The sequence below is a fragment of the Mya arenaria genome, chromosome 8 (assembly GCF_026914265.1).
Source record: "Mya arenaria isolate MELC-2E11 chromosome 8, ASM2691426v1".
Lineage (NCBI taxonomy): Eukaryota > Metazoa > Mollusca > Bivalvia > Myida > Myidae > Mya > Mya arenaria.
The window spans coordinates 25,793,673-25,810,252 of record NC_069129.1 but is presented as its reverse complement, the minus strand read 5'-3'; the positions used below and the strand labels follow the sequence as shown (position 1 = coordinate 25,810,252).

Sequence of the window (16,580 nt, the reverse complement as noted above, 5' to 3'; positions counted from 1 at the left end):
GTTCAGAACTTGGTTAAAGTTAATAACACTGTAAACGGCATTGTTGTTAACTTTTAAAGGTGAAATAGTTTATGATGTATTTATACATTTTAATAAAACAATCATTGATAAAACAGTTGTCTCAAAAGTTCTACAGATCTCAAGACTAAGTGGGGTGAATGCGAAAAGGTTCTAAGTGACATTAAATAAAGAAGCAGATAGAACCTTTTCGCTTTCACCCATTTATTTAGTGTATCGTTGAAATTTTCGTATAGATTTTAATGTTAACAGCGGTGATGTTAACAAAGTGGTTTACTTTCATAAAGTTCTGAACAATTGGCCCAGTATTTGCCAAAAGTTTTGATAAAATATTTAAAAAACAAACACCAACATAATATAAGCAAGTTTTGTACCATTCCAGCCGGTCCAGAGGGATGCAGAGGTCACTGTAGAGGACGTTCAACTGTTTCTGATGAAACAACAGTCACATCTTAGCAAGGCGCCATCACCAGGGGCCGCAGGGGTTTGTTAAATAGTCTTTGTAATTATGTCCCCACCTTCCTCAAAGGGAGAGATACTGTTTTTAAGCTTTTCCCTTTTTTAAGTCTCTCCTTTGATGAATGTGGCGTATTGTATTTGTCATATTTCTGCTTATAATCATTATAATAATGATAAACTAAATTCTGAAAGTATGGGAAAGATTTTAATAAATATGTTTAAAACCATGTTCAAGTGTGCACTGTGCAAGAACCCAGTGTTTGTTAATTATCTCCCTGTGAACTTTTGTTTTTCTTCAAAAATTTATTGTCTTAAATATAAATCGGAAACTACTGAAATGTTTTTGGAAAGTTTTTCAGCTTTATACTTTTAGCTCTTTTTTTTAACATAGAAAAAAAGTTGTCATAACCTTGTCGTAGTGAAAAGACTATCTTGGCCATGACACAAAAAATAGATATTCAAATTGAACTTGGTACATATTTTGCCAGAGACAATATGCATATGCACACAGAGGCTCATAACACTGGCTTTAAAATTTTCAAACTTGTGTCCCTTGTATGACTGATGAGTGTTGGGTGAGCCCCTCGTCTGTCTTGTTCCCGTTTACTTGCTAGTTTCTAATGCTTCCACTATAAGTCAATGTTTCTTCAAACTTCTTCTTCCCACTCTGAAACAACATATCTAGTTTATACCTATTTTTTCCACACAGGAGTCTCCAGTGCGGACAGGAAGCCAGACTCCGAAGACTGCCACCATAGGGAAGGCTGCCTCTAGCCCCACCCCCACCACTGTGTCCCCTAACAAGAAGGTGAGACCCCTATGCTTCACTATCAACCCCCACCACAAGCTGTCATTTCTAGGCCATAGTTAAATGAAAGGTCTCAAGTCTTGGGATAAAGCTCAGATTCACAACTGGATAATCATTTTAATTTTAAATAATCGTAAATTTTCTTCTAGCGTAGATTGATATTGAATTGGCTGTTTTTTACCACTCACATGATCACTTTTATTGACATGTTTTTTTGTTTGTTTTTTAAATAAGTATGACACATAATTTAAAATAGAAATATTTTATGCTTGCATAACATGGTAAGTTGTCTGCGCTTTATTTTGAAAGATGTCCCATCATCAGCAAATTTAAACAACGTGTATCTACAGAATATCTCAGCCAAGTTTGATAACCAGCAATGTCACCCCAATTATGGCCCTTGAATTGCTTAACTTTCCTGTACTTAAATGTTGTCCATGGTGCATGTAAAGGAGCCTTGTCTGATCATCACCAAACTTGTACCATATTTTTATGGGCGGAATATCTTGGCCAAGTTCAATACCCAGCCTTGTCATCACGGCAGAGTTCAGAGTAATGGCCCTTGAATTCCTTCAAATTACACAAATCTTAAAACAAAAATATCATAATTACGGCGAGAGGCGAGCGTATCTTGTGACAGTTTGCCACTCCTGTTAACATTTGTAAACTTTGCCTGTCGGAGTCTGACTCTTAAACATGAGACTTGAAACCTTTCATAAACATGGTCTTTGTCGTAAGTGTGTTTCTTGGGGATGCTTTAAGCTTTATTTGTTTACAATGGTTGAATCTCAGTTTGGGTATTTTTCCTCTACTATGCATTGAATGGACCCTTTGAATTGGTTTTATTTAGATTAGAATTTACCCTATGTTTTGAAAAGTATATTTGGGCCATCTTATTGACGAGCATAATTATTGTACTGTCACTCTTTCGACGATTGTATTGTATAGTCATTCTTTGGAATCAGTAACCTGCATAGTAATGACAATTATTTTGAAACAAGTTCTAATAATGAAGATGCAAGACAAAGGTTTTTGAATTTGCAAGTAAAACTTTCATTTAAATTTCTGATAATAAAGAAATATCAACTAAAATTCTTGATGTTACAATATTTTATTGTGCGTTTGTTCGTCATAAGATGGCCTCATTTTGTATTTGTGTAACATTTTGCATTTTCCACATAAACGATAAAAGGCATTTATAATGGACTATCTTGATTAAGTGTGTTTATTATTGAAATCTATAGAATGAAAAAGTTTATAAAAATAATGTGAAAACTTCGATAGCATTTCTACTCAATAAAATTGTACTCAATGTTATATTTCGTGAGGACTTTTTAGGGTTTGACCAATTTTGCAAGCTTTAAAATTCCAAAAGCCGATATTGAAAAAAAGACTATATGAATAAGCCCAAATTGGTATACTTAAGTGATTTAAAATTTGAGCAAAGCTAAAAAGCATTTACCAGTGCAGGTTTGCCGACAGGATTGTGCTTATGAAGACCATTGCAAGAGATTTTTATTTAGTCATTTGAAAACATGTGTACAAGTTTTGAATTTGTGACCTGGGTTAGTATTCAATATTCAACTTAAATTAATTTTATAGTCATACACCATTGACTTCATTTACTCTATTGGTCAGTTATAAATAACAAGGAATCTGATTAGCTACAACGTTCTTAGATCTAATTAAAACCAATTTTGAATACCAGCTCAGATCAATTAACACATATTAAATCCTCACGAAATAAACCCAGTGTACAGTATACACGTTTTGTGGTTTCTATTCCTTGTACATGAATGTGTGGGTGTTTGAATGTTTTTTCTCTGCATCTTAGTGTTAATTTTTGCTCTATTATCTTTTATTTGTAGAAATTGGTAAGTGTTAGTAGCCGACTACGGTTACAGCAGTGTTTGGGTTTCATAACTGTGTAAAAAACATTGTATGATACAGTTATTTTGATCTGTCAAACTTCTGGGAAAAAATAAGTTTTTAAGAGCATTCTCGACACACTTTTTTAAGGAAAATTTTGAAGTAATTCAAAGTGTTCAGTAATTTCTCTACTGTATGCTTGATTTTTTTGAAGGCTACACATAATATACATATGTATTTTTAGTTGAAAATAACAGTACTCGTTCTTTTGGGAAAATGTAAAATAAAGAAGTAAAATACATTTTTTTGAAAATGTAAGCTTTTTTTGTAAAGGAATGATAAATTGCAAATTATATTATTATAATATTTCTGGAACTGTTCTGAAAAAGATTCAAAAATTTGTTAAAAAATATTTACAATGATGAGGTAAATGCTCCAACAGATCAAAATAGTTTGATCATGCTTTTCTTTCTTATAAGGGCTGTTCCAGGAAAAAAGGCCTGGGGGGGCAAGAACGACAGTCCAAAAATGGGGCACCACCAACACAATTTTAACTGCTTTTACACCCCCCACCAACAGAATTAAAATAGGTAATAGACCCACCAGCACCACATTTAGATTAAACTCAACACCACCCTACAACACAATTGAAATTAGTATTTGTTCATGTCATTCAGTAAAACTCTCAAGTCTTCTTTTTTATTTTACGCCTCAGTTTTGCTCTCAACCCCACTTCAGGTATTAATTCCTTCAACAAAATGTGATCTTCTATCACAGAAAGCAATGCTTCGCCATCAATCAGATTTTCTGAAATGAGATAAATACATGAATTGATTAATGTTCTCTAGAAAATGGTTGGGCAATTGTGCCTTAATGTTGGATATGAGACTTCACAATATAACATTATTGTACATGTACTTGCCTATTTGGACAGACAACTTGGGATTTGTACTCGCTCGAATCAATTTTGACCTGCATGAATAATGCAATATAATTTGTAAAATACCGGAAGATGCATCTTGTGCAAAAATTTTGATCAGGTAAAATGTTTTAAAAGGATTTTCCTCATTTTTTTCACTTGCCCTTTTGACAGACAAGAGAAACTTAAATTGACTATTACACCAGAAGTTTTACTTGTCTCGGGCTTCATGCAAGTGGGTAATTCCTTCAACAAAATGCTGTATGTACTAAGTGGTGGTTTATGTACAATGAAACTCTCTGGATTTTTGTATTTTTTATTAAAGGGCAAAATACCAATTTGTATTACTAGACTTCCGTATCAAGCATGAACCTTAGAACGCTGATATTCATTTTCATTATATTGGTTTCATCTCTGTCATACCTTAACACTAAGCTCTTATGCAGCAGGTTAATAATTATGCAATTCAACACAGTATAAATTTTCATTCTTGTCTTGGATATGCAACTTCTGTCAGATTTATTACTACTCATTACTAGCCGGAGCCAGATTTCAACTTAAACTTGAGCAGCAGCGTCTGCAAATTTTAAAGATTGTGATTGAATTCTATTGTGTGACAGTTGTTAGAAATCTTGACTAGGCAGCCAAGTCTATCCCTCTTCACAGAGACAACCTGGCATAAGGCAAAGTCCAGGCCTATGAAAGGTCATTAAACTTAAAATGAGATCAGAATTTTTCTTTGTGCGTCTTTCTAAAAGTAAATATTTGGTAAAGCACTTCTTTATCTATTTTGCAATAAGCATGGTAAGATTAGCATAAACATTGTGCTAATGCAGTTACATGTATATTCCAAAAGATAAAATCAACACGCCCAAGCCCAATTTAATTTTTGACTCTCTGGCTTAGAGTAGCTTTGTCTGGCAGTATAGAAAAAATAATACATGGTACCATATAGAAAATGAATCAAATGTTAATGCAGCGCTCATGCATACACGAAAAACTTCATATCAAGGTAGCACAAAATGGTATTTTTGGTCTAGTAAAACATATTTTTGGTCCGGTCAAATGCATTCAGGCAACTTTAACAGAAACTTCTAAAAAAACAGACACATCTCTCTCAAACAATTCCAGATTCATTAAAAATGCTTTCTAAGTTTAAAGAGTGTGGCTGTAGACAAACTTGTTAACAGAAAATGCAGTCATGACAGTGCAGTATAGTATAAATTATATACAGTAACTTAAGTCAGTAAGTGATTGATGTGCAAAGAGGGATCTAAGAAGTTAATTACGAGTGTGATGGTATGATTTACATGTGAGAACTCTGAATTGATTGCCAAGTTCATGCACCTAGGTCCAAGTTGAAAAAAATCTATACCAATACATTTGAGTTAATACATCTTTGAACAGAAAAAAGAACTAAAGATACTGAATGACAGAAAAAAAGCAGGTTAAAAAGCATTCCATCACCACTGAAAGACAGAAAAAAAACAGGTTTAAAAGCATTCCATCACCATTTCTAATCTAGGGTACAACACAGTTATTACCTGTCAGACTAATTTTCTTCTACATGTAAGTGTCAGAGCTGTAAAGAAGTAAACGGTAAATATTTCAGCACTATATAGCAGCCGCCTTTTAAGCTATCAGAATAACCAACAAGTAGTAAATGTTGGATGGTTTTTGACACAAGTGACCTTTACCTTAGTTATGGGAGGTTTGGGATCTCGGTTATCAGAACTTAACTAATGCTGTCCTCTTAAATTAATATACAGTTAGTGAATTGGTTCCGACACTGAATCTATTCCGGTACACTTAATCACATTATTTATTGTACAAACGAAAATTGTTTAACTTGAAGATTTTTGGGTTATGATTTATTGAAAATAAAGTATTTATGTTGTTATGCATCATTTTTCACTTGTTTGTTTATATTTGTGATTAAGTGTCCCGGAATAGATTCAGTGCCGGAACCGATTCACTAACTGTAATTTATCACAAAAGCTCGATAAATATACAAAGTAACGCGTCTTACCCATGTTAAAATGAAACTGATATGAAAAAATCATGTTTTTGAAGCGTAATTAGTGACTTTGTTTTTGCTGTCCCGTTTGTTTACATTTTCCCCGCCTATACGTATGCGGCCATCTTCCCTTTTGATGACGTAATGATTGTCTAAAAATAGCCATAATCATAACTTGGTCAACATTTGTACAGAAAATGCGGTGATATATATATTTGCCATTTACTTTTGCGGCAACGTGACATGATTGTATCTGTATACCTTCAAAGGTCGTGGTTAGCGAGCTTAGGTTACGCTCCATCAAAAACTGGCGCACGTCTGAAACACTCATAGCCTCCATGGTGTTACCGTAAGAATAGCCGCGTCGTGAGAATAGCATTCGGACTCGTTTATTTCGTACCAAAATGCCGTTTTCGATCGCGCAAAGTACGCATAAAATGTCATTTTAAAACAAATTTATACCTCATTTTTGGGCTCTTACGAAGAAAAGACCCACCAACAACACAATTAAAATACGAATTTGCCCCCCAAACAACGGAATTGGAATTTGAAATTTACCCACCTACAAGACAATTTCAACACTAGTTGCACCCCCCACCCACTGAATTTTAATTCGGTTTCGTTCCGACCCCCCCAGGCCTTTTTTCCTGGAACAGCCCTAAGAGTGTTGGTGTGTTTTATTAGCCAGTTAACATTACATCTTCATGTAATAAAGTTGTACATCATCGTCTCCATTTCATTTGCATTTATGTATGAGAACTACATGTATAGGAAATATCTAGTGTACTTTAGACATGTATATATATTATCATATGAACTTCTGTCTTTAACACTGCTAGGGGCTAAACAAGTACATTTGGTTTGGGTGACCCGACCCTACCTACGAAATAGGTGCTGACCCTACTGTTTTTATAGTCAGTTGATAAAAAAAAAATGAAAAAAATTGTGTGTTTTATCATGTAGTTTAAATTCTTTAAAGCTTTATACAGAATCAAATCTAAACTCATTTCTTCAATGATGGCAATAACGTTCTAACATAAAGCCTTATAAAAAAGATAAAATAAAAAAAAGCCTACCTACCCTACCTGATTGTGAATAGGATGTAACCCTAACCAAACCATATTTTTTTGCCTATTTATAATGTAATTAAACTTTGCTATTTTCACAACTTTTTTTAATGATGTGATATATATATATTCACTAAAAGGAAATACTTAGCTTACCCTTATTCCATTTTCTCTTAGGCATGCAATTTCTTTTAAATTGCCCATATTTTAATGAAACTTGGTGCGTTTACAGTATTATACTCACTATAATATTCATTTTCCATTAGCATCTTCTACACCAAAATTAAAACTAGACCATGTAACAGTCAAAAACTTTGATTAATATTATGTTCGCTGTGTGAATTTTCCTTATTATATTGTTTAACTAAATGTTAAAAAAAAAAAAAGCAAAAAAAAAAAAAAAGCATGTAGACAATTGTAATGTATGTTTTGGAATAATATATTTAAATATTGTGGATTTTGTTATGATTGCTTTCTTTGACAAATATAAGTTACCAAAGGCAGACAGAAGTTTTAAATGTAGTATGCTAGTATTAGAATTTCCAGAGACTTAGATCTAGAAAGTTGAAACGTGTTTTCACACAAAGTTGTTAAACCAGGGAAAGACAAAAAAGCACTCCTACGAACAGAGCTTTTTGTTTCAATTTTAGTATAAGGCCACGGCAAATTGTTTACTGCATCTATTTTTCAGACTATGAAATAAAAGAATGCAACCTTTCCTATCTCCTGATTAGTATGGCCTGAGCTTTGTCATGCAATATTGTGCGTGTAAAAGTTGTAAAAGACGGATGCAATTTTAGCAAAACTGTAAATTAGTGGTAAACTATCATTGATCATCAAAAATATGTTTGGTTAAGATGCATCATGTATTTTATTCCAAATGGACAATTCCGATGATAACAATAATAGTAAGACTTATTCAGTGGAATATATTATGGTTAACCCAAGTCTACTTAATCTTGGCTTAGTTTTATGAAAGACACTGGAAGGTAAGTATGAGTATTGTTTCTCTTGCCTAAAGCTGTACCCCCAAATGCTCAACAGATCTTAAGGATAACAGGCTTAAGTATCTTATTTCATTTAGCCACATTATTTACTTTAAAGTATATTTTAAAACATACAAATAGTTTAATGTGATTATTTTAAGCAGTGCTTCTAAAAATTTGAAATCTCAATCGTTCTGGGTCTGACCCTGGGTCTTTAGAAGCCCTGATCTGAAGTATGACTTCTTTCAAATGTCTCAAAACTGTTCTTATTAAGAATAATACACAAACGATACCAAAGCAAAAAAAGGGGCATAGCTTGATCCTGTTGTTGCCCCATGCTATTATCGTTGGTTTCTACATGACACATATTGGTTATTGTAACAAAATCTAATACCTGTCTACAATATTTGTCTAGATGGAGAACAAAGCGGGTGCAGGCGGCGCGGCCACCAGTGAAGGAATGCTGGCCAATTTCTTCAACAGTCTCCTTAACAAGAAGTCTGGGGCTCCTGGCACACCCAGACCAGGTCTGCAACTTTCATTCTAAATTGTCTGTTTTTCAAAGAAATCATGTCAATGTATTGTGATAGCCATGGTGGCACTGTCAACAGCGTTGTTCTTTTGCATACTTGAATCTTGGCCGTATCTTAAAAACTGTTAGAGATATTCACATAAAAACATAAATCACATGTTACAAGTACACAATTATAGCTTTGAAAGCCAGTTATGCGCCATACTTACATTACTTTTTTAATGCACTATTTATGTCTTACTGAACGAGCTAAATAATATTAAACCAAAAGTCTAATGAGAATAATAAATTAACAATCCCATCCTCGTCGCAAATATGTTGCGTACCTGTATTACAGGGAAGAAATCACAATTTATCTTGGCATGGGTCAAACAACAATTAATTTACATAATAATCGTCTTAAGGTTACAGTCAACCAAAATATTTTAGATTTGAAATGCTTTTGTTCATGTCAATAAATAACATCTATGTGTTTTTTGTATGGGTGAAGAATGTCCTGAATTATATTTGCTTGTTTTACTCTCAGACACTGCCGGGGTGCACGCCGAGCTAGAGAAAATGACAAAGACCACGGCAAAAACTACAAGAAAAGCCCATTCAGATGCCAACCCAAATGGACCAACCGCCTCCTGATTGGCTCATTCCTGACCATGTGACTCAACCTAGCTTCCTGATTGGTCAATTCTGTGATCATTTAAATTTTGAACTTCATAGTAAAATATTGGACACTGATTGGTCCATTCAGTGATCATGTGACAATAATCTGCCATATGATTGGCCTGTGAGAGCTTGTGATGCATTCAAGAGGAACAAAGCTAGCCGGCAGACATGTTGTTAACCATTTATACATTTTGGTAACCTGGTTTATGAATAACAAGTTGCCAACTAAAAATAGATTTATTGCAAGTACTACAGAGGAACCATTTCAGAAACTTATTTACATGTAAAGCAAAATACCATATATATCAATTAATGATTGTTATACTAGTCAATTTAAGATGATATGTGAAGTACAAAATCTATTGTAAGAAATGTAATGAAATTGATGCATATATGATGAATATTATTATGTACATGCATTTATCTTGTGTACAATTTGATTGATACATGTACTATCTTAAAGTAAGGCTTGGTTACTCCTGTATTTAAGTGCAATAGAATTTACTTAAATGACATACGAGCAGAAACAAACTGTGTTCAAGCCGTTTCAAGGTGTTACCATTGTTGTAACTCATGGCTTAAGCTGTATTTGAATTATTGTATATAGCGATGTATGAACAGTTGTATTTATTTATAGGTTTACTTGTTAAAATCAATTTTTATGGCTTATTCATTGTGGTTGAAAAAAAAGATTTACGCTTAAACATTTAACAATGGCAGAATAGGCACTAAAATACTGTAAAGTTTACAATGGTGTCATGTTTTGATGTACAATTTACATGTATTTGGCTGTAAGGTTGTACATAAGCGATCAATTTACTTGGTATTAACCTTGTGTGATATTTCTGCTGATTTATGGGCCAACAAGTATCAAGAATTTCCTTCAGTATGGATTTACAGTTACTCTTAAGGGGGTAGATATCACTTTAAGTGACAATTACTACTTTTTGCTCACTCATGTTTGTCAATACTTTGGTTTAAATAAGTTAAATTTGATGGATTGTTTCTGACCATTAAGAAGAAGGTAAAATTAACATCCTTGTATAGTAAAACACAAACTTATATTTTTTGTGATATAAATTGTTGTTATAGAGTTAAACACTATGGCAAAAAAGTTTAGGGTTGGGCATAAAAGAATAGGGTCCGTTGGGTAAGTGGAAACAAACTTTATTTTTTGTACACCTTACATGCTATGCTAAGCACCTATTCTGCCATTGCCCATTGGATATTCAATAGATATACATTCATGAAAACAGATGTCATGAACTCATTATTAAGTGTTCTCTTAGTTTTAAAGGTATGTCATGGTCTCTTTTCTAAAGAGAAGAGAAAAAACAGCAACGTTATGTATTATTATGATTTGGGGCATTTTTGCTGCTTGTGGTAAGTTTGTGATAGGTTTACGACTTTCGTTGCAATGTGATTAAGCTAGCTGATGTATTTCGGTTTTCGGTTTAAAATTTAAAGTCTTTTTCGAGTTCAGTTCTTCTTTTGCCCATTTTGTTGCCAAATTAAAGATTTTGTTCATGATTGTTGTTCAAATTGTAATCACAAAATATGCTGTAGGTGGCTTAAATTTTGCAAGTTTTATTTTTTGCTAAAATTTTGATTTCATTATATTGCAAATTTTCATCTTTGGATGATGAAATATGTATTGATTTTTGAAAAATATTAGGGGCAGTCCTTCACAAAAAAATAAGATAAGAAAAAGTTTACCATATTTTCCCACCTAAAATTTGATAATTTGATTAGACAGGAATAATAGCAATCCAATAAGTTAGCTGGAAAGTCTGTGCTGAGTTTGTTCATCAACTTCGGTTTCTTTTTTAATGAAACTAAGCCCATGTTTATATCATTACAGTGTTTCCAATGCTGAACATGTTATAAAAGAACACTCGTATCTCACGAAATATAAACCTTGCAGATTTTAACTATTTACAGTAGTGACTATATAAATGTGCTTAAAACATGGAAGAATTCATTGTAGTTTTGTAGAAAAAGTTACCTTTTATAAAAGAAGACGAAAACTAAAATGTGACTGATCGCTTGTGGGTTATCGAATTTTGTCATAATGTTTTAGGATATGATAGTAAATTTATATATATATAAATATGGCAAATCTTCACCGAACTTCATGTTATTGAAAAAACTGCTATTTTGAGTAATTTTTGTGTTATATTTATTATTGCTCCATATACATGTTTTCAGTTGCGTATGATGTGCTTTATACCAGTAACTTTTCTTAAGTTTTCATCTTAGCTGTGTCAGCTTTTTGAGCAACTTTTCTTAAATATTCATCTTAGCTGTGTCAGATTTTATGAGTAGCTTTTCTCAAATTTTTCATCTTAGCTGGGTCAGCTTTTATGAGTAACTTTTTCCAATTTTTCATCTAAGCTTTGTCAACTTTTATGAGCAACTTTTCTCAATTTTTCATCTTAGCTGTGTCAGCTTTTATGGTAATGATACATGTATCAAGAATAAATAACAACATTTTTAATGTATTCTGTTTGAATCTTGAGGCCAAGTTTAAAAACAAGAGTGATATAGTAGGATTTAAATTTACTGTTAGATGTCAACCACTGTGAATAAAACATGACTGTTTGTTATGAATGATGGACTGTTCATGTATTATTATGAGAGACTAAAAAAAGGAAATGCTCACATTTAATTGTTTAAAAAATGCTTGAACCAAAAATTCAAAAGCAAAAAAATAACCTTCAAAAGATGGATTTCACACACATGCCATGATGTATATAAGAAAAGTTACCAGGAATAAAGTGCATTGAATCATTTCTATGACCTCAGATCCTTCAGTCAGATATGTTTACTTTCAACTTGATAGTGCTTATATTATTCTAATTTGTTTGTCCTTTTTTTGCTTGTTTTGTTTGTTAATTTGTTTCTTTGTCTTACCACATGAAATTCTTACAACTTTGTGCTATTTTGAATGATGTTTAAACAGGAGTTCTTAGGATTAATCGTGAAATCTGGATTGAGGGCTTTTTACTGCAGACAGTTTGTAAAGATTGTTACTTGATTGGACATCTGCATCAAAAAAAGTAGGAAGTACTTTGAAATGAATATAAATGACTTTGAAAACAATTTCTAAAGGGGTCTGAGCCCTTATATCCTGCTGAATCCCTCATACTCAAAAAGACCCCTGGCTATATTTTTCAGGGTTGACAAATATCAGCTGTAAGAATCCTTGTTAAATTGTTACGAGTTATACTTACTATGGCTTATTATATAATTATTTATACAGTATATTCTCACGAGGGGAATATGTGTATGATGTATATTTAACAGCCTGGCTTTCAGATTTCCTTATACTGATCTTTGAAATACCTCACAGGGTTAAGGATAAGCTAGTCAAAAGCACCTTTCTGATAATTTTCTTTTTTCCTTAAAACCGCTTTTCCTTAAATCTGAAAAATCTTTTATTGTCCTTGAAGAAGTGGAAATTATTTTTTTTATTTCTCATTGTTAAAATTCAGATATTCAATTTTCTCTGTCCTCTTTCCAAGCGCTATTTTTTTACATTTAATATATTTTATACTTTATATCATGAAAGGAGAACTGCTTAGTATGAGTGTGTTTTATTGCTGGAAATAAATTATGAATTTTAGTGTATATCTTGTCGAATTTAGAACATATAAATCAAGCAACATTCCTAGCTTTCAATATGTATATTTTGAAATAAAAACCTTAATTTAGGAGCTACATAAAAGCTTTTAAAACATCTAGAATAGGTTATAACAAATAAGTAATTGCTTGATTTGTTTTAATCAAAATAAGCTAGAGCATTAATTATATCAGTGGCCTTAAATTGTTGTTGGTTAAACAGTTATTGTAGTTAAGAGGGAAAACGTCAAGATCGGGGTCGATGTCTGAATAATTAAAGGGATGATAATATTCGGGTTTGATCCTAAAATCAGAATTGAGACCTATCAATTTCAGACTATCAAACAGTGTAAAGTGGTGTGTTTTTTGCTGGACGTTTGAATTATATAGTAAAAAAAATAATTGAAATCGGCATGACTTTAAGAACAATTTCAACAGGGATCTAAGTTATAGTAGGATGATGTGAAGTAAGATCTTAATGATTGAGAATGGGTCGAGTAAGTGTAGACTTGGATGAGCGAGGCAGAATTTTTGCATTACTTTTGCTTGTCACCTCAATCTTTCGATATGCCCTGTAATATGAAATTTAGAATTTGAGCCTGCCTGTACAGCATTTTACCAGGGCTTGTGGGCTTGTGCTAATTTTGTGTACTGGTGTTTTCGAAATGCTTAACTTAGAACTGACCAATGAAATCACTGATAATGATTGCATGATGTATATGTTTATGATTTATATAGTTGTAATATTTTGTATACCACATCAGATATTATAGCATTGTTCAACCATTGCTTCAGTTTTTAGTTAAAATTATCTTGGCTTGAAATATTTGCATTGATTCGAGATTACTTAAATTTTTTCAATATTGTTTCAAAAAAAAAGAGCATGATATATATTTTTGCAAAAAAATCTCAATTAAGTGCATGCATAGCCCTTTCGAAATAATTAATGGTGTTCATGGATTTTAAGAAAAAAATATTAAACTGTTTAATTCTCAATATTATTCTTAATATAAGTTTTAATAAGTTCATTAATTGTTCAAAGTTTTCTTGCCAAGGGAATTACGCAATCATCATTTCAAGGGATAGAAGCGAAACAGTACAAAGTGCTTTAAATCTGTAATATCACAGAGCACCTTTTTGCTTTTATTCATCAAACCCCATCATACTTGCATACATCGGCTGACGAAGCCAACTCCATACGACTAAGTTGCAATATTGTCCGTTAATATCCATATATAAAGGCTGTATGCTTACTAGCAGTATTCTTGTAGTAATTAATGCTCTTTCATGAAAATGTAATCTCATCTTTTTTGTGTAAAATTGTACAAAGGCGGTTGTGTATACAATGTAGTTTAGGAAATATTGGGACAATTATTCAGAACTTTGTTAAAGTTAACAACATTGTTAATGTCATCGTTCGTTAATTTTCCCTTGTAACTGCTCTTGAAGTTTAATGGATCAACTTGTGATCTGCAGTACTTCTAACAAGATTCGAGATAACTGTTTCAGCTGTACTTGTTAACAATCTAAACATGTGACCACATCATCAAATATATCACGTTTAAAAGTTAAACGATAATGTTTTTAATCACATTGGTAACTTTAACAGAGTTCTGAACAATCAGCCCATTGTGTGTGCATTGATTTCCATGGTGATTGAAAATTCGTATTTGCTACTGGTAGATTTACTATCCTGATTTTAGTAGAGTTCTTTTATAATTCCTCTATTATTCACTTGAAGGTATATCTTCATTTAAGTGTAAAAACTGTTTTATATAACTGTTGCCAAGGTAAATCAAACAATTTCTTGACAGAAACAATTTGAGTATTGAAGATTACAAGAAAAGCAAGTATTTTCATTAGCTAAGGTCAATAAAGGAGTGAGATGTTTTGGTCTAAATTTTAAACAATATAAACAATTCCCACTGCTTGGAAATAAAATCTTTTAAATCTGTTAGTGTGGAAACATTGCTCGGACCCATTTTGTTACAAATTTGTTGTTTTGTATTTGTTTCTTATTTTTTCAATTTCTTTGTAGAATTAGGATTTTTCAATTTCCATTTTTCCATAAAATGCACATTTTGTTTCTGTGGTTTGAATTATAAATAGATGAAATTTTTCATTTCATATTTCATAGCTAAGATAATCATGTTACCATTATTTTAAATTGTTAATCTTTGAACCTTCTAAAAAAGGCGCTTCAATTTCGTTACTCTGATCCACATCTGATTTTTCCTATTTTCGAAAACTATGATCGATTGATAACTCTGCAAACTAGTATGATAATTTTCATTTGATTGAGCTTAGTGCTTAAAAAACTTTTATTATTTATTGATCTGGACATTATACAAAATGAATTTACCAAATGATGATTGTTTCCACGTGATGATAAAAGATATTTAGAAAAAATAAAATGTTTAAAACAGTAAGATAGTAAGCTATTTCGTAGTAATGTTTTTAATGTAAAAATTGTGAAACAGTATGTGAATTGTTGAAATGTTCTTGGACTTATAGGCCTTTTTCGCAGACACCGTTTCTAGCCAGATTTTACACTGATAGTTTCAGTCACAATTTCATTGTTTTGAGTAAAGAAACAAACTATCCAGGCAAAGCTATGCAGTGTGTTGCCTATTACCCAAACATACATGCAAAAGTCATGCCAGTAGGGCATAGGCCCTCATTGGCCTCTTGTTTTGAATCAGAGCATAAGCCCTCATTGGCCTCTGGTTTTGAATCAGAGCATAGGCCCTCATTGGCCTCTGGTTTTGAACTATCTTTAGGCAATGAAAATGCAGCAACAGGTGGTATCTGCGAAGAGGACTATATGGCTGTGTGTGACTTGTAACTCTGCTGCCTCCTAAATATGTACTAACATGTCTTCTTCTGTTATAACTGACTGGGTCTTGGTCATATTAATGTTCATGCAATCAAATAAAGCAAAAAAAACTTCATCCTTTCTTGTTATATTTTCATCTTTGTGAAGCCTTTATGAAAATAACAGTGTATGATTTTTTTTAATATTTATTTAAACCAATTACTTTTATGAGTTTAAATATGAAAACTATCAGTATATAAAGCAACACAGTATTTTTGGCACTTATTATCCCCCGCCGAATCAAAGATTTCAGGAGGGGGATATTGTTTTGGCGTTGTCCGTCCGTCCGTCCAGTACCATATCTTGGTAGGCATTGATCAGAAAATGTTCAAACTTGGTCAGAATGTTCCCCTTGATCAAATCTCGACCACTTGTAAAAGTGGATCACATGGGGTCAAAAACTAGGTCACTAGGTCAAATCTTAGAAAAAAAATTGGAACATACTAGAGGCATTATACATGGTCAAATATTCATGAAACTTAATCAGAATGTTTTCCTTGATGAACTCTTGTTTGTAAATAAAACTGGGTCACATATGATTGAAAATTAGGTCACTAGGTCAAATCTTGTATGGAACCATATCATGGTAATGATTGGTCAAGTTATGTTCAAAATTGGTCATGATGAAATATGGACCACTTAAAAAAGTGGGTCACATGGGGTCAAATATTTATAAAACTTAATCAGAATGTATTCCTTGATGAAATCTTGGACTTATTTAAAACTGGGTCACATATGATCGAAAATAA

The 16,580-nt window shown here is 32.5% G+C and overlaps 1 protein-coding gene across 1 annotated transcript in view; it reads left to right on the top strand.

Moving 5' to 3' along the window:
• Positions 1 to 15,907, top strand: part of LOC128245109 (cytoplasmic dynein 1 light intermediate chain 2-like) — a 32,185-nt gene extending 16,278 nt beyond the window's left edge. The window contains exons 9-12 of the mRNA XM_052963346.1: positions 401 to 502; positions 1,187 to 1,285; positions 8,559 to 8,670; positions 9,202 to 15,907. Coding sequence (XP_052819306.1) covers positions 401 to 502; positions 1,187 to 1,285; positions 8,559 to 8,670; positions 9,202 to 9,308 — 420 coding nt within the window. The 3' untranslated portion in view covers positions 9,309 to 15,907. The remainder of the gene's footprint in view (positions 1 to 400; positions 503 to 1,186; positions 1,286 to 8,558; positions 8,671 to 9,201) is intronic.
• The last annotated feature ends 673 nt before the right edge of the window (positions 15,908 to 16,580 follow it).